Source organism: Lissotriton helveticus, chromosome 4_1, assembly GCF_964261635.1.
Source record: "Lissotriton helveticus chromosome 4_1, aLisHel1.1, whole genome shotgun sequence".
Classification (NCBI taxonomy): Eukaryota; Metazoa; Chordata; class Amphibia; order Caudata; family Salamandridae; genus Lissotriton; species Lissotriton helveticus.
The window spans coordinates 2,104,925,993-2,104,947,371 of NC_136063.1; the positions used below are offsets into that span (position 1 = coordinate 2,104,925,993).

General features: G+C 47.3%; 1 protein-coding gene across 1 annotated transcript in view; it reads right to left on the reverse strand.

Moving 5' to 3' along the window:
• PSMD10 (proteasome 26S subunit, non-ATPase 10) overlaps positions 1-21,379 on the reverse strand; it is a 131,951-nt gene that overhangs the window by 76,932 nt on the left and 33,640 nt on the right. Inside the window, exon 2 of the mRNA XM_078688782.1 lies at positions 4,629-4,727. Within this exon, the coding sequence (XP_078544908.1) occupies positions 4,629-4,727 (99 nt within the window). The remainder of the gene's footprint in view (positions 1-4,628; positions 4,728-21,379) is intronic.

Consider the following 21,379-nt stretch of genomic DNA (forward strand, 5'->3'; position numbering starts at 1 on the left):
AGAGATCTAAGGTAAGGTGCATGTACTCTTGTTTGGGGAATCGTGTGCATGTGGCTTGCAAGGAGTAACACAAAGGGACATAACACATTGCCTACATATGTAGATCATGGAAACAAGACAAGTGTATTTACATAAAAATAAGTGGTACTTACCAGTCTCCATACCCCATAAACCTCACTTCATGAAGAATGTGCCGCCAGCACAACAGGAACATCTAAATCGGCTGGGCGCAATCCCACCGGCCCGACAGCGGCAGAGTACTGTTACCTAGCAGAGAAGGCCGTTGCCGCAGCGGTCTTCTGTCTATAGCCGCAACATCTACATACGTTGGGTGGACTGCTATCTGCTCAACTGAGTATTTAAAACAGCCGCCACGGCGAGACAGCGGTAAGACTTCTTAGATCTAAATCAGGCCCCAAGACAGAATGTTCCCCCCAAGAGTGAAGAAACATGAAAACCTTTGAATGTAACAAAATCTCCAATTGGCTTCTGATACTGTTCAAGTTCAGGAATTTGTATAGCGCACTACTCACCCAGAGGGTCTCAAGGCGCTTGGGGGAGGGTGTGCATTATTTATCGAATAGCCAGGTTTTAAGTTGCTTTCTGAAGGAAGTGTGGTTCTGTGTAAGGCGGAGGTGAGTGGGGAGAGAATTCCATGTTTTTGCCGCTAAGTAGGAGAAGGATCTTCCTCCCATGGTGGATCTGTGGATGCGCGGAATTGCGGTGAGGGCTTGATTGGAGGATCGTAGTTGGCGGGTGGGTGTGTAGAAGGACAGTTGTGTGTTGAGGCATTCAGGTCCTAGGTTGTAGAGGGCCTTGTGTGCGTGGGTGAGGAGACGGAACGTTATTCTCTTGTTGACGGGAAGCCAGTGGAGGTCTTTCAGGTGACCGGTAATGTGAGCTTGACGAGGGATGTCCAGTATGATTCTGGTTGATGCGTTTTGGATGCGTTGGAGTTTTTTCTGTAATTTGGCTGTGGTTCCGGCGTAGAGGGTGTTTCCATAGTCCAGTCGGCTAGTGACCAGTGCGTGGGTGACAGTCTTTCTTGTATCGGTGGGGATCCAACGGAAGATTTTTTTTAGCATGCGAAGTATGTTGAAGCATGAGGATGAGACGGCGTTGACTTGTCTGGTCATCGAGAGGGAGGAGTCTAGGATGAAGCCCAGGTTACGTGCGTGATCTGTAGGTATGTGTGCTGTGCCCAGGGCCGGTGGCCACCAAGAGTCGTCCCAGGCAGAGGGGGAGGATCCTAGGATGAGGATTTCTGTTTTGTCCAAGTTTAGTTTAAGGCGGCTGTTTTTCATCCATTCGGCTACTTCTTTCATGCCTTCGTGAAGATTGGTTTTAGCGGTATTAGGGTCTTTGGTGAGGGAGAGGATCAGCTGGGTGTCGTCTGCGTAGGAGATAATGTTGAGGTTGTGTTGGCGCGCGATGGATGCGAGGGGACTCATGTATACGTTGAAGAGGGTGGGACTGAGTGAAGATCCTTGTGGTACGCCGCAGATGACTTCGGTGGCCTCTGATCTAAAAGGGGGGAGGCGGACTCTCTGGGTTCTTCCGGCGAGGAACGAGATGATCCAGTCCAATTCTTTTCCTTGTATTCCGACGTTGCTGAGGCGTTGTATGAGGGTGCTATGACAGACTGTGTCGAAGGCGGCGGAGAGGTCAAGTAGGATGAGGGCAACTGTTTCTCCGTTGTCTAGTAGCGTTCGGATGTCGTCTGTCGTTGCAATGAGGGCGGTTTCGGTGCTGTGTTTGGCTCGGAAGCCGGACTGTGAGGTGTCGAGGGAATTGTTGGATTCAAGGAAGGCGGCGAGCTGACTATTGACGGCTTACTCAATGACTTTGGCAGGGAATGGGAGGAGAGAAATGGGGCGGTAGTTCTTAAGTTCAGAGGGGTCTGCTGTGGGTTTCTTCAAGAGGGCGCTGAGTTCGGCGTGTTTCCAGCTTTCTGGGAAGGTAGCGGAGTTGAAGGAGCAGTTGATGACATCGCGGAGATGGGGGGCAATGATGGAGTTTGCTATGTTGAAAATGTGGTGGGGACATGGGTCGGTTGGCGATCCTGAGTGGATGGAGTTCATTAGGCGGATGGTGTCTTCAGTGGTGATTGGGTTCCAGGCGCTAAGGTTGTTAGAGTGCGGTTTTGGTTCGGAGGTGGGTGGAGTGGACTGTTCTTTGGATAGGTTCTCAAAGCGGTTATGAATGTCGGCGATTTTCTTGTGGAAGAAAGCGGATAACGAGTCGCAGAGGTCTTGGGAGGGAGTAATGTCGTTTGAGCCTGCGATGGGGTTGGTGAATTCTTTGACGATGTTGAATAGTTCCTTGAGGTTGTGAGCGTTGTTGTCGAGTCGATCCTTGAAGGCTGATTTCTTGGTGGATCGGATCAATTGGTGGTGTTTGCGGGTGGCGGCCTTGAAGGTGGACAGGTTGTTAGTGGTTGGGTTTTTTCTCCATGTTTTCTCGAGAGTACGGCATAGCTTCTTGGATTTCTTGAGGTCATCGTTGAACCAGGGAGCCTTTTTGCTACCTATTTTGATCTGGTGGTTTTTCAAGGGTGCTAGTTCGTCAGCGCTGTGGGTGATCCATTGTATGAATTTGGTATCAGCTTGGTTCGGATCCGATGATATGGCAGGATGGTATAGGTTAAGCGATGTGAAGAGTTGGTCGGTGGTGATTTTGTTCCAGTTTCTTCAAGGGATAGGTTGTGGGGGGTTGTGGGTCGAGGTCTTATTGTAGCTGAAGTGAACGCAGCTGTGGTCCGTCCAAGAGAGCTGTGGTGTGATCGAAAGAGATGTGTTTGCTGGAGGTGAAGATAGGGTAGAGCGTGTGTCCGGCAAGGTGGGTGGGGGTGTCAACAAGTTGTTTGAGTCCGAGATTGGCCAGGTTGTCCAGACGGGTGGTGGTGGTGGTGTTGCTGTCGTTTATCTTTTCCAGGTGGAAGTTGAGGTCTCCCAGTAGAATGTAGTTCTCGGAGGTGAGAGCATGTGGGCTGATGAAGTCAGTGATGTCTTAGCTGAATTGTGTGCGGGTTCCTGGTGGTCTATAGATGAGGGTGCCTCTAAGTGTGGTCCTGGGGTCGGTGTGGATCTGGAAGTGGAGGTGTTCGGCGGTAGCGAGGTTATCGTCTGAGCTGGTCGTAATTCGGATGGTGTTCTTATGGACGATGGCGATGCCTCCTCCTGTTTGGTTGGTGCGGTCTTTTCGGATGATCTTGTAAGCGTCCGGGATGGCAATGGCGATGTCGGGCGCTGAAGAGGTGTTCATCCAGGTTTCTGTAAGGAATGCGACGTCCGGTGATGCAGTATCGAGTAGGTCCCAGAGTTCAGTGGCGTGTCTGTGGACCGAGCGGGTGTTTAGTAGAATGCACTTCAGGTGGTTAGAGTCGGAACTGTGTTTGGAGTTAGTGGATTTGGTGTGGGTCTTGATGCAGGCGAACTTGCAGGAGTGGCAGGCAAAGGGTCCGTGGGTGTGTCCTGGGGCAGCTTCGTAGCATTGTGGTGTGCGTCCGGGGTTAAGGGCAAAGAGGGTGGCGGCGTCATACGTTATGCGGGTGGAGAGGAATTTGCGGGGGCCAGGGGGTCTGGCGCTAGGCGCAGTCCAGGCGCGGACGGGCGTAGACAGGCTTACCTTTGGCGCGCCTTCGGCGCGCATTGGGCGCGTCCGCCGCGCGCAAATGCATCTGTCATAAGTGGAGAAGTGGAGGGGGGAGGGGGGAGGGGCGAGGGAGGATCAGCTGGGAGGCGAGGGCGAGGTGTAGAGGACGGGCTCCGAGGCACAACACAACAAAATGGCAGCAGCAAAAGCGAAACTAGAGAGAGGCTGGGGCACAAAGCCAAATTAAGCAGCTTAGACAATCTGTGAATAAAGCACTACAAAAATCTATGCACAAGGCAAGCAATGCACTTTTCAATCAGAGCAACACAGCGAGCGCTACAGCTATAATTATTTCTAGTAATCGGCAATCAGAGCAACACAGCGAGCGCTACAGCTATAATTATTTCTAGTACTCGGCCAAGCTTATCGCACTACAGCGCTACGATAGACAGCAGCCAGCAGATTTAAAATGATCAGATGAGAGCAAAGAGCGCAGCCCAACGATACCAAAAGTAGAGCAGGGAGCGACCGCTACTGAGAGCGTCAGGACGGTCACTGTAAAATAAGTGTGTGCCAATTCTGCTTTTTATTGCTCCAACAACAATATAATGTATACCATTGAGTTGCATAGCATTGACAACTATCATTCAAGAGCCCAGGAACAAATCAGCATGTATAAAGCTCCATAAAGCAGTTATTTTCTGAATTAGATAGACATAAAAGCAGAGATAAATCACAGGGAATCAGATAAAAAAATCATTCATAGTATACATAAAGTATAAGCTGTCTTCAAGACGAAGTAAAGAGAACATGTGCCTCATTCATACAGTAACAGCATACAGTAGAAATGTCAAAAGCTTGGCTACGGGCCTTGACTAAATAAGTGCTCGAACACACTGTAGTTTAATTACAAAGTGTACAGTCAATCCTTAAAACAAATGAGTGAGGATATTTAAATTAAAGAGTTTGAACAGAACAATGGTGATTAACCCATATTACCTGCTTTGCAACATGATAGGTAAGAAACAACTTACATCATCTTTATCATTCACAGGTACTCCCAATCCCAACAGAAAATCAACAATGTCTGTATGTCCAGCAGAACATGCCCAGTGCAGTGCGGTTCTTTTATCCTGCAATGAGGAAAAGACAAAAGTAGACAACCTCAGTGTGTGGTAAATGGAAGCGTAGAGAACAAAAAAATATATCTGGTCCAAAAATTGTTGACATAAAAGTCAAGTTGAAAAAGGTATATTAACCATAAGTAAAACAGTTATCACAAGGCCTTCGGCCACTCAAGGGGGAACTCCTCTTGGGTTACTGTTGACTAACAGTCAGAATTCTATCAATTTTAAAGTAATGTATTTTTGTTAAATCTGGCACATGTTCAATCATTATATACTTAGGGCCAGATGTAGGTAATTTTATTTTACCACTTCTTAAATACCGAATCATACCGATTCGGTATTTAAGAAGTGGTAAAATAGAGGGGGGAGATGTAGGTATTTCTGAATCGGTAAATACCGAATCGTTAAGATTCGGTATTTACCGATTCTGTAAATACCGATTCGGTAATGCCCATTGATTCCTATGGGCATTGAAGCCCATAGGAATCAATGGGCATTACCGAATCGGTATTTACAGATTCGGTAAATACCGATTTCAGCAAGGGTGCAGGGGGTGTCACTTTGACAACCTCTAGCACCCCAAATACAGGCATGTGTGCCATGTGGCACACAGACATGCCCTAAGGGCATGTCTGTGTGTCACATAGCACAGGTGTGCATGCACAGATGTGCATGTACTCCTGTATTCGGTATTTTACCACCCAATTGGATTGGGTGGTAAAATACAGAATTCTGAAGGCCTGTAGCACTGTAAACAGTGCTACCTACATCTGTGTTTTACCGAATCGGTAAAATTACCGATTCGGTATTTTACAGATTCGGTAAATTTACAGATTCGGTAAATTTACCGTTTCGGTAAATTTACCAAATCTATAAAATATTGGCCCCTACATCTCGAAAACCAATTACCGGTCGGTAACGGCCGAAATCGGCCGTTTCTACCGGTAATTGGCGACCTACATCAGGCCCTTAGTATTTTGGCACTGTAAGTTGTGACAAATGTTAGAAAATACAGCTAAAAGGTCCAATAGAAAAAACCACATGTCTTGCCTTAGTAGCAAACTTGGAGTAATTTCCCCAGTTACCCTGATGTTCACAAGCACAGTCCAATTCCTCCATGAAGTCAAAAGCTAGATCGGTAATCATTTAGCAGGCATTCTGCCTCAAGAGAAAGATTGCCTATATCAGCAGGGGTTTGTTACGGAGAGGAGGAATGACTGCCTGCTTAAGAACTAGAGGAATGTCTGAAGAGGCGGCAGAAAGGAAAATCAGGCTTGGGTCGTAGGTGTGAGGGCATCAATACCTAGGTTTATGACTTTGGAGTTACACAAGTCCAATGAAGTGGAAGAGAGGTGGTGTCTGATTAGTTGACAAGGTTGAACTTATGAAAGTAAGCAGAGTAAGGAATCCAGGAGAAGTTGGGACCATCCATCAGATAAGCACTGGTAGCAAACTCAACGCTAAAGGAGATCATTGTGTTAGTGAAACCAAATCACAAGTAATGGTCATAGTGATTTGCTCAAGGAGGTTGATTAGCTTCTTGAGGAGCCTTGTGAATGAATGAATGAAGCGGGATTTACACATGCGCGACTTAGCCCCATGGGCGTCAAGGCGCCTAACACCAAACTAGCTGAGGCACAAGATGGGTAGAGCTTACTGGTACGCATTAACAAAGCACCAAGTTTTCAGAGCCTTCCTAAAAAGATCCAGTGAGGGTTGTGACTTAATCTCAAGGGGAAGTGAGTTCCATAATTGGGGTGCCAAGATGGAAAAGGCCTTACTTCCCCATCTAACCTTCCTGGAGCGCGGAACTACCAGTTGATTAAGCTCTAAGGAGCGTAGGCATCTACTCGGAGCATATCGAGTAAGCCGGGATCCAAGCGCATCAGCTGGGCCGGCCATGAGGGCACGATATGTAAGGCAGAGTAGTTTAAAAGATACTCTCGAGATGATGGGGAGCCAATGAAGACTCTTCCTTGCCATGGTCGCTGAGGACAACCAGGGCAGGGCCAAGACAAATCGTGCCGCCGCATTCTGTACGACCTGCAAGCGCTGTAGAAAGCCCTTGTTGGCTCCGGCATACAGTGAGTTACAATAATCAAGCCTTGAGCCAACAAGAGCGATCACAACCTGCTTGCGTGCCTGCGGGGAGAGATAGTGAAGGATTCTTTTCAGAGTCCTAATGAACCCCCAGCAGGTGGCCACAGTTTTATTGACCTGGGCTTCCATAGATAGCCGAGTGTCAAAAATTACCCCTAGATTCCTAGCAGATTGTGTGGGAGTGGGGCAGTTGCCTAAAGATGGAGGCCACCATTCACCCGACCACATGTCCTGGTCTTTGCCAAAGACCAGGACCTCTGTTTTGTCACCGTTCAACCTTAGAGAATTGAAAATCATCCACTCTGCAACAAGTTGCATGCAGGACCTAAAGTTGGAAGCGGTGACACTCACTGAGTGGGTCAGGGACACCATAATCTGCGTGTCATCAGCGTACGACACTACCTCCATCCCCTGAGATCTTACTAGTCTAGCAAGGGGGGCCACGTAGATATTAAACAGGGTCGGACTCAATGCCGACCCCTGTGGCACCCCACATTGCAAAGACTTAGCAGGGGAGAGGAGATCTCCCAGCATCACACGCTGCTCTCTTTGTTGTAGGAAAGAGCTCAGGATACTAAGGGCCGATCCTGTTACCCCTGCCTCCCTTAACCTAGATGTTAACGTAAGGGGAGACAGGGTGTCGAACGCTGCTGTAAGGTCTAGCAGCACTAGCACGGTAGTTTGGCCCAGGTCTACTTTCCGACGTATGTTATCCGTGACCATAGTCAAAGCAGACTCCGTGCTATGAAGCTTTCTAAAGCCATGTTGGGACCCATCCAGAAACCCTGAAGCATCCAGAAAGCGAGAGAGATGGCAGTTCAGGTGGGCTTCAAGCATCTTAGCAGGGGCCGGCAGAAGAGATATAGGTCTAAAATTCTGCAGGATCCCTGGATCCAGAGTGGGCTTTTTAAGCAGAGGTTTTACGATGGCTTTCTTCCAGGCTACAGGAAAGATACCATGTTCCATCGCTTCATTCATAATTTTCAGCATGGGAGGAAGAATAGTATCCCTACAGTCCTTTAGTACTTTCAAAGGAACCGGGTCTAAGGGAGAGGCAGACTTCATTCTATCCAGCAGGAGGTTTAATCCCTCCATAGAAAGCGCAGGAAAATGATTGAGAATGATTGTGACTCCTTCGCCTCACAGATGAGGAAGGATTATTTGGAGGAGTTTTTAGCGAAGCCTGACATTTAACAATGTGCACATTTTTAGTGAGACGTTCGTTCCTATATAACAATAACAATTATCAAACCTCTTTGATTAGTGAAATACCAACTGAGTGCAACACCGTTAGAAAAAAGGACTAGGAAGCTGCAAACATCAGTTCACAATAGTCATGTTTTAAAGCCCTGTTTTCACTCACTCATATCCGATGCAAAATGTGTAAATAAAAAATGGATCACCAACGTTCCATTTAGCTTTCCCTGTTTGAGAACCTGTAAAATGGTCATGCATGTTAAGTATACACTAAAATGTTTTGGAAAAGTGCTTTTGTTATAGTTCTTGTTTTGAACTTTCTGAATGGGTTATTTATAAAATGCATTGATGTCATAACTTCCTGACGCAGACAGAGAGAACAAACTGATAGGTACTTTGACCTGAAGATTAAATAGAAATCTTTTCAGATTCTTTGCGACTGGCAATAAGAGCGTCTTAGTCACAGATGTACTGGGAGACTGCAAAAAGCCCTACCAGCTAATCTGATGCATCTGTTGCAGGATCGACCAAAAAAACCATCCGAGAAGATCTCAGGGTGCAAACAAGTTTATACTTTGTGAATTTAGAGCCCAGAAAAGGGAGAGAGGTTGAATAAAACACTGTGTGGACCAACGTAAGAGAATTGAACAAAAAACAAATTCTCACTGATAACCAGTGCAACTCATACAAAGTAAGGGAAATGTGATCATGTTTTTGACGACTCCAAGCAAACTGGCTGCGGAGATCTTAATAGGTTGAAGTCAAGCTATGAACCACTGGGAAGCTGCCAGATCCCGGTGCAATAATACAGCTGAGACTTGTTCAAGGCTTTGATAATGCCGTAGTTACTTACTGGTAGTCTTCATTAGTCTGAGTGTATATCTTCTTGCCATTCAATCAATCAATCAATCAAACATTTGTATAGCACGCTACTCACCCGGAAGGGTCTCAAGGCGCTTGGCGGAAAGGGTCCGCTACTGCTCGAACAGCCAGGTCTTGAGTTGTCTCCTGAAGGTGAGATGGTCCTGGGTCAGTCGAAGGTGGATGGGGAGGGAGTTCCATGTTTTGGCCGCCAGGTAGGAGAAGGATCTGCCTCCGGCGGTGGCTCTTCGGATGCGTGGAACGGCGGCGAGGGCGTGGTTGGTCGATCGTAGCTGGCGGGTGGGAGTGTAGAAGGTCAGGCGGTCGTTGAGGTACTTGGGGCTCAGGTCGTGGAGAGACTTGTGTGCGTGGGTGAGGAGCCTGAACGTGATCCTCTTGTTGACGGGGAGCCAGTGCAGGTCCCTCAGGTGGCCGGAGATGTGGCAGAGACGGGGGATGTCCAGGATGAGTCGGGCGGCGGCGTTCTGGATGCGTTGGAGTCTTCTCTGTAGCTTGGCTGTGGTTCCGGCGTAGAGGGTGTTTCCGTAGTCCAGTCGGCTGGTGACGAGTGCCTGGGTGACCGTCTTCCTGGTTTCGGTCGGGATCCATCGGAAGATTTTGCGGAGCATGCGAAGGGTGTGAAAGCAGGATGAGGAGACGGCGTGGACTTGTCTGGTCATCGAGAGGGAGGAGTCCAGGATGAAGCCCAGGTTGCGTGCGTGGTCTGTTGGCTTGGGAGCGGTGCCCAGGGCGGGGGGCCACCAGGAGTCGTCCCAGGCGGAGGGTGATGGTCCCAGGATGAGGACTTCCGTCTTGTCGGAGTTCAGTTTCAGGCGGCTGGTCTTCATCCACTCGGCGACGTCTTTCATCCCTTCGTGTAGGCTGGTTCTGGCGGTGTCGGGGTCCCTGGTGAGGGAGAGGATCAGCTGGGTGTCGTCGGCGTAGGAGATGATGTTGAGGTTGTGGTGGCGTGCAATGGCTGCAAGAGGTCTCATGTAGACTTTGAAGAGGGTGGGGCTGAGTGATGATCCTTGTGGTACGCCGCAGATGACTTCGGTGGCCTCGGATCGAAACGGGGGGAGGCGAACTCTCGGTGTCCTTCCGGCGAGGAACGAGATGATCCACTCCAGTGCCTTCTCTTGGATGCCGATGTTGCTGAGGCGTTGAACTAGGGTGCGGTGGCAGACCGTGTCGAACGCTGCAGAGAGGTCCAGGAGGATGAGTGCCGCTGTTTCCCCGTTGTCGAGCAGGGCTCGGATGTCGTCGGTGGCTGCGGTAAGGGGGGTCTCGGTGCTGTGGTTGGCTCTGAAACCGGTCTGCGAGGGGTCGAGGGATCCGTTCGTCGCAAGGAAGGCGGCCAGCTGTCTGTTGACGATCTTCTCAATGACTTTAGCAGGAAAAGGGAGGAGCGAGATGGGGCGGAAGTTCTTGAGGTCGGTGGGGTCAGCTGTTGGTTTCTTCAGTAGGGCGCTGAGCTCGGCATGCTTCCAGCTCTCCGGGAAGGTGGCGGTGTCGAAGGAGGAGTTGATGATGTTCCGGAGTTGGGCGCGATGGTGGAGTCGGCCTTGTTGAAGATGTGGTGGGGGCACGGGTCGGTCGGAGATCCGGAGTGGATGGTGTTCATCGTGCGGGCGGTGTCTTCGGTGGTCACTGTGGTCCAGGTGCGGAGGGCGGTGGTGGGGGGGGGGGGGGCGTTGGTTCGGCGGTTGGGTGCGTGGATGGTGTGCCGAAGCTGTTGTGGATGTCGGCGATCTTGCGGTGGAAGAAAGAGGCAAGAGAGTCGCAGAGATCTTGTGAAGAAGTGATGTCGTTGTTGCCGGTGCTGGGGTTGGAGAACTCCTTGACGATGCAGAAGAGTTCCTTGCTGTCGTGGGCGTTGCTGTCCAGTCGGTCCTTTAGTGATTTCTTCTTGGTGGTGCGGATAAGCTGGTGGTGCTTTCGGGTGGCTTGTTTGAGGGCGGTCATGTCGAGGAGCCATTGTCATTGCCTAATCAAAATGCACTCTACATTCTAGACTTCCCATTCCTCCAGGATGGCCTTACTTAGATCCTAAAAAGGTAAGTCAGCCCTCATATTTCTTGTTACTCCAAGCCTCGATCATGTCTGAAACTGACTCTTTTTTGTGGAAGATAGGAATGGGAAACCTTGACTATGGTGAGGAAGACCAAGACTTGGGGTAATGACATTTACTACAAAGTAACCGGAACATTACCTCCTAGTCGGTTTTCCTTGCCCCAGTCATTGCCACTGAGCAGATATCAAAGCAGATATCTACTTCATGACTGAGTCACACAAGAATTAGCTGCAGATAAAAAAGGCCAAACAAATACATTCAATGAAAATCAGTGCGACCATACCAACATTATTCATATGTTACTTCACATATTACATGCCTGTCAACACAATACTGACAAAGTATATGCTGTTGCAGAACTTCCTCCCAGATGCGAACAATAGTGATCCATAAATGTGCTAGGGACAGGCTAAGTTGCTGTGTTACAAATATCTTCTACAAGGGCACATTTGAAAGATACCCAAGAATCTGCCATACCTCTTGTTTGTCTGCAGTGCATTTGAGACATCAATTCTCTCCTCCCTGGACTCATAGGCTATACAAATATTCTGCTTTATCCATCTACTCATAAAGCAACTAGAAGGTTTCAAACTACTCCCTGCTGGATCAAAAGTAATAAAACATGTTATCAACCTTCCTGAATTTCTCAGTTTTTGCCAAATAAGCGAGAAATTTTCTCTTAGCATACAACAGATGTACCAACGACTCTTCCTCCAAGAACAGATCTGGAGCTAATACCGGAAGCACAACCGCTCTGGTGTTATGGGACTGTGAAGGGGCCTTTGGAATGAACTTCAATTTGAGTCTTAAAACAACCCTGTCTGGTAAGATCTTCAAAAAAGGCTCGGACTTCAAAAATAAAGCCAGTTTTGTTTTGTTTTGTAGAACTCTAGTTTCCGCTCTGAATTTGCAACCCTTGGATGAGTTTTCTCTGCACGTTCGGGACAAATCTATTTGGGTTGGCTCCACAGAGGTTGCTCTCAATGCAGACAAGCTTAGAAGGCCCAGTCGCGGTTGCTCAAGGTCATACGATTTAGATCCCACAAAACCCTCCAAACTATCTTCTGTGTCTGTAGCTACATACATATGCCGGATGGGCCTCATATTGGGCATTGTTCCATGCTCTATCAGGAAAAATCTCAAATGCACTCGCCTGCATACTGCTCCCATTAGTATGCAGTTACATGTCTGAAAACATGCTCACATCCTATTGCTTGGCCCCGATCTGCTGAAGGCTGCACCTTAAGAAAGATGATGTCTGTTCACACACAATATCGGAGATATCAGAGGTGTCAGCTCTATAAATCGGACGTAAGTACCACGTCTGGGTATTTTGTCACAGCTCCGGAACTATATCCATTGAGGTCATGTCTACATGAATTACCACAGTGCTATGCATTGTCCTTCATATGGCTGCACTGTAGGAAAACACTGCCAGGTATTTCCACTGTAGGAAGTGCTAAGTTTGGGAACCACGGGCTTATGTCTTTGTCCTTCGTAAATGCTGGCTTCTGATTCAGTAATTGGCTTTTTAGTCCCTCTTTAGTACAGGCTTGTCGTGATTTGTAACATTTCACCACTAATAGACCTGCCCCTATTCTATGTGAAAACATATGTCTTCCATATGGTTTAACAGATACCTGTTTTAGGATATCAGCCACGGTGGACAAATTTGCACATCTGCTTACATATACTACCGCGTCATAACTTTAAGTGTGTAAAATATGTGTGGAGCTGTGGTAATCTGTGTACCAATCAGTCAAAAAGGGATGAAAGGGGAAGAAAGGCTATATAGGGCAGCCCCCCACTCAACAAATCTGAAACAAGAAGCCCTATTCAGCCTGCATGCTATAGATCTCAGACTAAGTAACTCAAGGGGCCATACCTCATATTGGCTCACCAAGCGGCCAGATCAAGCCAGTGCTGCGTTACAGGTCCGGACATGCCTTAAGACATACAAACAAAAATGTGCACAGGGTACAACACGTAAAGAAAATATGTGTGAGAGCAAGGAAAGTACCTCACGGACGTGACACCCGAGGGGGTTCCCGGTCTGTAAATGGCCGGTCTACCCACTTCTCATCATCGGTTACTTTCCTTGCTGGGAGGATGAAAAAAAGTGCAAGAAGCATGTGCACAAAACAGAATAGGAAGACAAAGAGGGAGTGTACAAATACACTACCTAGTAGGACAGGGAAAAGTGTTCAAGAAAAGATTGACAAGTACCTACACCCAACACCAACAAACGTAAAATATAAAATAGTGAAGTTTGGCTGGCTGAATCGATTTTATTCTGGTGCTGCCAAACTTCACTCCTTAAAAAATGGTTAAATTGATACCATTCAATGTTATGACTGGGCCGACATGTTTCATTGCCTTGTCATTGGCAATTTCGTCAGGGCAAATGGTTGGGTCTCTATTCTTAATCCTCCATTTTTCATATGGGAACCTGTGCACACACATACATTTAAAACAACAGAACACAGCAGTGGTAAGGTGGTGAGTCAATAGAGGTCTCTACACATATCACACTCAAGCCAATGGCAGCAGCTCGCTGCAATTACCTTATGCTCGCAAATGCTGGATATACCGTCGAGCATCAGAAGGACGGCGTGTCAAAAGATCACGAATCCGTCTTGGAGACTCCTCAATGTGAGTCACCTATATAAAAACATATAACAATCTAGTTTCATGCATCATGATGTCCACAGTGCTATTCGATATTACAGGATACTCGTGGGGCAAAAAGGTTCCTAAAGCGTGCCATCAAGTTAACCAGCGGTAACGACTGTCACAATTAGATTCACACCAAGGTAACGGATGACAATATGTTACTGGCGTCATCAGATCGGTAAAGTAAAAATGTGCAACCTGGTAGGGGGATAAGTCGTCTGAAAGTTTAACTACTCATTTAACCCATAGCCACGCGGGGATTCCGCTTACCTGCCAGGTTTGTGAAGTTATTGAGAGGAAAGAAACGCTCACCGCTCTAGGTAAATGCCCGAGCGGGGGTGCCTACCAGTACCGGTGTTAAGTCTTAGCAAATGGGCCGGGACAGAGTGCAACCGCGCCCGGCTTCCACATACCGCTGCCGAGTCCCTCCGGCGCTTCCGACGTCTCACAATCCAAGCCTGGATTGGGACGCGGAAGTACCCCGGCTGGGGCTCCGCCCATCACGTAACGTGGCGGCCATCTTTAGAAAGGAATGAAGTCAGACTCTGTAATCACCTAACTTTATTCATATAGCGCAAATAGCAATGAACATGGGACCTTATATTCAGAGCATTGCTAAAAGCCCTGGGTTATTCAAGCCAATCGGGTGTGCCAGCGATGGAAAGGACAAGCGCCGAAAAACCTGGCATCAAACCATCCAGAGCAAGGAGTGATATGGGAACAGTCTGTGGGGTCTGAACTCGTGTCATGGACTGAGGCAGGGGGATTTACGATGATCCAAAATTACTAATACTGTCAGACAACCCAATTTCAATACGGGTTTCTTGGAGATAAATGCCCGAAACAGTATATCATGATCAAGCAAAGCCTTGGATCACATAATGATGGAATGCTTATTAAAGGGGGCCACATATATGTTGTTGGCAAGATAGCCCCGGTGTCTAACGTCTGCTCACTTTGTTTCATTCAATTGAATCGTTAAGACCCTCTTTGTCTGCCTTCTCTAAATAGATCCATCGTGCTCCCTTCCTCGCAAGTATTGCATCTAGGTTGTGTGTGTTGCCCACCACCTTCTACAATACTGTCCATTGTAAATCACTCTGCCCATGATTTTTTTCAGTGAAGTGCTGAACCAAACGTGTGGTGAGTTTCCTGGCTCGAATGGTGCTGAGATGCTCCTGAATACGCACTTTCACTTTACGTGTGGTGAGACCTATATACTGTAACCCACAACTGCAAGTTATTCTATAAATAACATGTGTAGTGTTGCAGTTACTGAATTTGGTCAGGTACCATGTCTTGCCATTGTGTAGTGTGATCTCTTTAGTAGCGGTGGTCAGTGGGCACACAGAGCACCCACCGCAAGGGTAGTGACCCGCCGGAATGGTCTTAATTTCTGGACTGATAGTCGTATTCCTCGTATGTACCAACTTGTCACGCAGGTTGGCTGCCCTTTTGAATGCGAAACGAGGAACTGGCATCTTGTCGTTAGGAGTGTCCAATATGGTCCAATGTCTACGGATAATCTGTCTTATTTTTGTGGACAGTGGGTCAAAAGTGGTCACAACAGGTAAGCACGGATGATTGATTTTTACATTACGTTCGAGCAGGGCATCACGTGGGGTATTCAGAGCCCTCTTGCGTGCATGTTTGATGACTCTATTTGGGTACTGCCTCTGCTTTAGTCTGTCGACCAGACCAGCGGACTGATCTACATATGCCTCAGTAGTGGAGCAGTTCCTGCGGTATCGAAGAAACTGACTTACCGGCAGGTTATCTCTGAGGGAGCGTGGATGGAATGAGTGGTAATGTAAGAGGGAGTTTCTGTCCGTGTCTTTTTGATGGACCGTGGTGGCCAGCTTATTTTCCTCCACTGATATATCCACATCCAGATACACTGCCTTACAGTTGCTGATTGACCATGTAAAGCGTAGGCTTTCATCTGCTTGATTCAGCCAGTCAAGAAATAGACGTAACCGGTCCTCTGTACCTGTCCAGATACAGAGGACATCATCTATATATCGTCTCCATTCCTGGATGTTACTTAGGAATGGATTGGAGGGATGGTAAATCACATTCTCCTCAAACTGGCCCACATAAATGCAGGCCAGGCTCGGAGCAAATGTAGCCCCCATAGATGTCCCAGACGTCTGTAAGTACAGTTGACCCTTGTACTCAAAAAAGTTCCTCGTGAGAGCTAACTCTATACATTGGAGGACAAATGACACAGGTGTGTCTTAGAACCATTCCATCGCCTCCAGGGCTCTAGCTGCTGCCACCAGCGTAGCGCCCTGGGGGATGCTGGTGTATAATGATTCGATATCGATCATCGTGACCAATAGTTGGTTCGTAGGGTCAAAAGTCATGTCCTTCAAGATGTTCAAGATATCTGTGGTGTCCTGCACATATGATTTCTGAGTGATGACTGCTTCTCTAAGAAAAAAATCAGAAAAAATGAGACAAGGGTTCGAGGATTGATTGTATACCAGATACGATCAGACGTCCTGGCAGAGGGCGCTGTAGCTTATGAATCTTCGGCAAGATGTAGAATGCCGGAACGGGAGGATTTACATTAATAATGAAATCGGCCTCCTTGGTGGTAACCCATTTCTTGGATACCGCATCTGCCACCAGATTTTTGATGGTACTAGCGAGTTCCTGGGAGGGGTCGCGCATAATGGGGCTGTAGTTGGTACGGACGGATAGAAGTCTAAGTACCTCCGTCTCGTAGTCGGCGGTGTTAAGCACGACCACCGCCCCACCCTTATCCGCTGACTTGATGGTGATTGCCGAATTCAGTTGTAATGCTTTTACGGCTTGCCAGTCTTCTCTGGTCATATTATGGCCCTGATGGAAGTGTATTTGCTGTTCAAGAGCCTCCACTTCGTGTAAAACTCGTTGCTCAACCACCGCAACCTCGGGACCCAAAGCTGAAACTGGGGGACAGAACGTGGAAGGGCGGTGTAAATTAGTATCGAACAATGATAGCGGGGTCTTCTCTTTATCATGGAAGAATTTATGCAGTTTGATCTTCCGCATTATTTCAGATAACTCAGTTCTACAGAGAAATGGATCATGCTGGGGTGTGGGCACAAATCCAAGTCCCTTATTTAATACTCCCTTTTCAGTGGTCGTGAGTGTGTAGCTAGATAAATTAACTACGATGTCATTCTCAGGGACTTGGATAGGTGTTTCTGGCTCTATCACTTCTGAAATGTGCGACCCCTGCTCCGTGTCACACTGGGTGAAAAGGTCTGCCATGTTGGTGGTGTTTTGCCCCTGCCTCTGCCTCTCTGGGCCTGACCGCCTCCCCCTCGATGGCCTCCCGAGCCCTGACCTAAAAAAGCTCGCAATAATGCTCCTAAGTCGTCTTCAGGTTTGCCACCAGTAGCAAAGTTGACCCGGTTGCCAGTGGAGGTAGTGGGACGATCTGTTGCCTCCTCGTCTTCGCTGCTGGTGTTGTCGAATTGCCAGTTGTTAGGTGTGCGTCTGTATCCCTGCTTACCCCCTCGATTGGCTTGTTGTCTACCCCTCCTGGACTGATATTGGCCCCTGGGTTGTTCTTGTGGTCTCTCGTAATACTCGTCCTCTGTATATGGGAAAGCCCACTTATGAGTATGCCGTTCTAGATTCTTTTTAAGGCCTGTTATTTTCTGATTAACCATATAGGCTTTGTAATCGGCCAGGTCACTTTGGATGCGGGCCAATTGGTCCTTCGCATCCAACAAGGCACTATTGTTATTAAGACTTTCTTCTAATTCCAATATTTCTACCAAAAGTGCCTCACTGAGGCGTTTGGCGGTGTTAATAATTAGAATAAGCCAGTCACGTGTGCATTTGTTTGCAACGCAGCTCCAATCAAATCGGAACTGCTTATCTTCCAGAAAGATCTTAGGCTCGAGCCTAACTATGAGACTGGGAGGGGAAGCCCCAGCTCGGAGATATTCAGTCATGAGAGCCCCATGGAGGGCTACGCGAATCTGGTGTTTTTTAAGTGCACTCAATTTGTCCCATTCCTCCCTCGCCGACACCTCCGCATTCAGAGGTGCATCAGATAGTAAAGGAGGGCCTTCAAGTATCAGTGCAATCTGCTCACCGGTAAATGCCAGACAATTCATGTCCTAGTGGCGTGAAAAATGTGTGCTGTGTGATAATGAACGAATAACAAGATTCTGTGTGGAGCTATCACCCTCACAGACCACCTTATCTGTTTCTGTATCTTTAAAAACAATTTACATATACTATCCTCACGGCTGAGCCGCCGTACTAAATCAATCAGTCAAAAAGGGATGAAAGGGGAAGAAAGGCTATATAGGGCAGCCCCCCACTCAACAAATCTGAAACAAGAAACCCTATTCAGCCTGCATGCTATAGATCTCAGACTAAGTAACTCAAGGGGCCATACCTCATATTGGCTCACCAAGCGGCCAGATCAAGCCAGTGCTGCGTTACAGGTCCGGACATGCCTTAAGACATACAAACAAATCTGTGTACCCTCAATCCATGTGAAAGAACCAATATACAGGGTTGTAGGAAAAAAGTGAGGGGAAGTTTGCAGTGCCTCACGGGAGTAACACTCGAGGAGGAACATACAGACTGGTACTCGCCTGTGTCCTCACGTTATCATCAGCATCTGCCAACTGAAAACAAAGGAGGGGATAGGTAGAAAACAGTGCAAGTTAAATAATAACCATATAAGTGCTCTGTGTAAGTGACCCAAAGAGGTTTACCAAAGAGATCTATGAGATGACCTGCCAAGTGAGTGGGTCATTCCACCAACTGGCATAGGCCCAGGCTCTCAAATGTGTTGATAAGATGTGCAGAGTCTGAATCTGTGTCATTTTCTAGATGAAAATTTAAATCAATCATAAAGGTGAAGTTTGAGTAACATATTCTATTTTCAAGCAGCGAACAAACATTAGGAATAAATGACCTCCGGGGCCCAGGAGGACGATACAGGAGGATGCCTTTAAAATCAAAACGTGATGGTATTTGAAGATTAAAAGTGTGTATGTTGTAGCCGCGAGGTGTGGCTTCCGCAAACTTGGGCCATAAGCAGCGCCTGTCCAGGCTTCTGTAATGAATATGCAGTCTAGATGATTGGTTTCTATAAAGACTGCGCAGTCAAGACTGTGCTTCACTAAAGATCTGGAATTAAGTAGGGCTATAGATGTTGTCCTGGACGCCAATACATACTGGTCTTTAAAAAGTCTAGGGAGAGAGATGTTTCATAAAGGGCAGGGCAGTGTTGAAGTCTTAGAAAGTGTAACAACAGATATTTGGAGGCAGGCTGCAGACTTACCGTTAGGATTGGCTGCTTGGAGGTCCTCAATGGAATATTATAGTAGCTAACTGGAATCTGGAGTGACACGACCAGGGGTACTGGTGGCGAGAGCGATCCGAGCGCAGCTGGGCTTGCCTCCGGCATGCCCACTGCGCGGACATGCTCTACTGTGCCTTAAGTATTCTCCCATGAAAGGGGCATGCTAGAGCATAGCAAGCGTGGCGCGCAGTAAGTATTGTGATGTGGCAATGTGGCTCAAAGAAAATTAACACCTTTTTTATTACCTAAAGTGAAATAATATAAATTTCTAATAAAACAAAATTAGCAGATTAAAATGTAAAAACAAATGACAAACAGATGATAGTCAGTGAATGTATGTTGGAGTTACCAAACAAATATGGTTTCCATGGTGCAGGAGCCAGGCACCTCCTGTTGCACGAAGGCATGCGATACAAGGAAAGAAGGTGGCTGCAACAACGCCCTCGGTGCAGGAGCCAGGCACCTGCCGATGCTCATCGAGAGCAATACATGGAAATAATATAAATGAGGTTGATTTAAAAGTTTGTAACCACTAGGCAGAGGAGACTGAAACCAGTGGCCTTGCCTGATACTAGGTGCTATATATTGTCCTGTGGTAGCATTCTAAACGCGATTCTACCGCAGGTGACTGACCCTCCATAGGATAACATGGGCTGGACCATGGACATCCCCAGTTGTCGAGCTCCATTATGGAACATTCGATTTTCTTCCTTTTTGGTATTACACACTGTGCTTTGTAACCCCTGACCCGATGGCGGTGTCGCGGTTTCACCAGCATGTACCTAGGTGGCACTTTAGACAATGCCCAGCAAGTTAAACCAGTGTTCTTGTGTCTTTAAATCCATGACCTTCAAGTCCTGTCCACTGAGCCGCATGGCATGGCCGCTCGAAAGTCACTGGGCAGGTGGCTTCTGGGAACTGAAGTCCCAATCCTCAGCGAGGCTAAGCTTTCTACAACGTTCCCCTGGTCCTCTGTAAGAAGATTTCCTCAACCGCAATGCTTTCAGGAACCAAGGTTGTTGGTGGTCAGTCCAACTACTTCCTGCTTTATTCAATGCTTCCAGAGAAGAGATCCACCTGCATGAACGACAAACCATATCTGTGGGTCTGGCAGCACCAGTTGTTGCAGCTCATGCACAGCACCACGGATAGCCAGAAGCACCTCTGCAATTTTCCATGCCGGGTAGATCCGATCTGCTTTGAGACTCCTGGTCCAAGGCCAGCTCCTTTCTTACGTTCCAAAGGATTTTGCTCGACTCGCCCCACAAGTACCTTTTTGCTAATGTAGCCGTTCATGGACTGCAAGCCTTATTGACAGCGAGCTCCGTTTGACAGCTAAAGCGCACCTCTGCACCCCAGTCCCCCGAGCCAAGTAACAATGCTCTAGTTTTCATGAACTGGCCTAGGGACTCACAAGATCTTAACCCCGAGTGGGTTCCGTTGAACTCACTCTTAAAAGGAACCAACTGCATATATGTGTTTTTCCCATTGAACACAACGTCAATGTTGTACACTGCCAAGTATTTAATGGTTGAAAATTGATAACTCTGGTTATTCTTATGTATCGACTTTGTTTTAGTGTCTAAAATATATAAAAAACAGCTTTATTTTTATATATTGTAGTTAGATTTCTCTCGAGTCGTGTCAATTACTTATCATCCATGCTAGTAAGGTGAAATGCTTAACATGTGTTCCTTTAAGTAGCCTCACTGCTCTTTGCCACTCTACCGGGACTGAGAGAAGGTGTACAAGAGATTAACCGGGGTCCATCTTTGTGTATTGTGCTAGAATTACATGGTAAGGTAACTCTGCCATACCACATAATACTTTCACCTTGCAACAATTGCCAATACGTTTCATACCCAAATCCAGGGCAGGGGCTGCTCCATGTTCAGCCTGAATCTGTTTAAGGACTTCAGGTAAAAAACAATTGACGGAGTACAGTGGGTGAGATTGTCGCAAAAAACAGTACCCTGCATATTACACTCCTCAATGGGGGGAACCATACCAAATGGAAGACATCTCTTGGGGTCCCGTATGGGGGAAACACTGCTTTAAGTGGATTTGTTTTTTATGCAATCCAAAAAGGAATTTTCTCCCGTTAAGTAGGGATTTTACCCAGAATGGTATTTATAGTAATAGCTGAAAAACAAAGAGTCACTCAGTCCTTTGAAAATTGTTTCTTCCCCTTCAGATGTTCTAGGAGGCAGAAAATGTTCATTAGATAACCCTCACCCACCAGGGTTTTCCCTTGGAGGCATGCTTCATCATTGTGTGCTTCCCGTTCCGCTGCGGAAGGTTGCATGCTATGACAAAAAAGTACTTGGGAGCTCTGATAGTATTAGACTAATCCAGATAAAAGAATAGGCGTGGGAGGAGATTCTAAGAGAGATTAAAAATACCTGGCTAGTAGGGAAAATACTATTTATT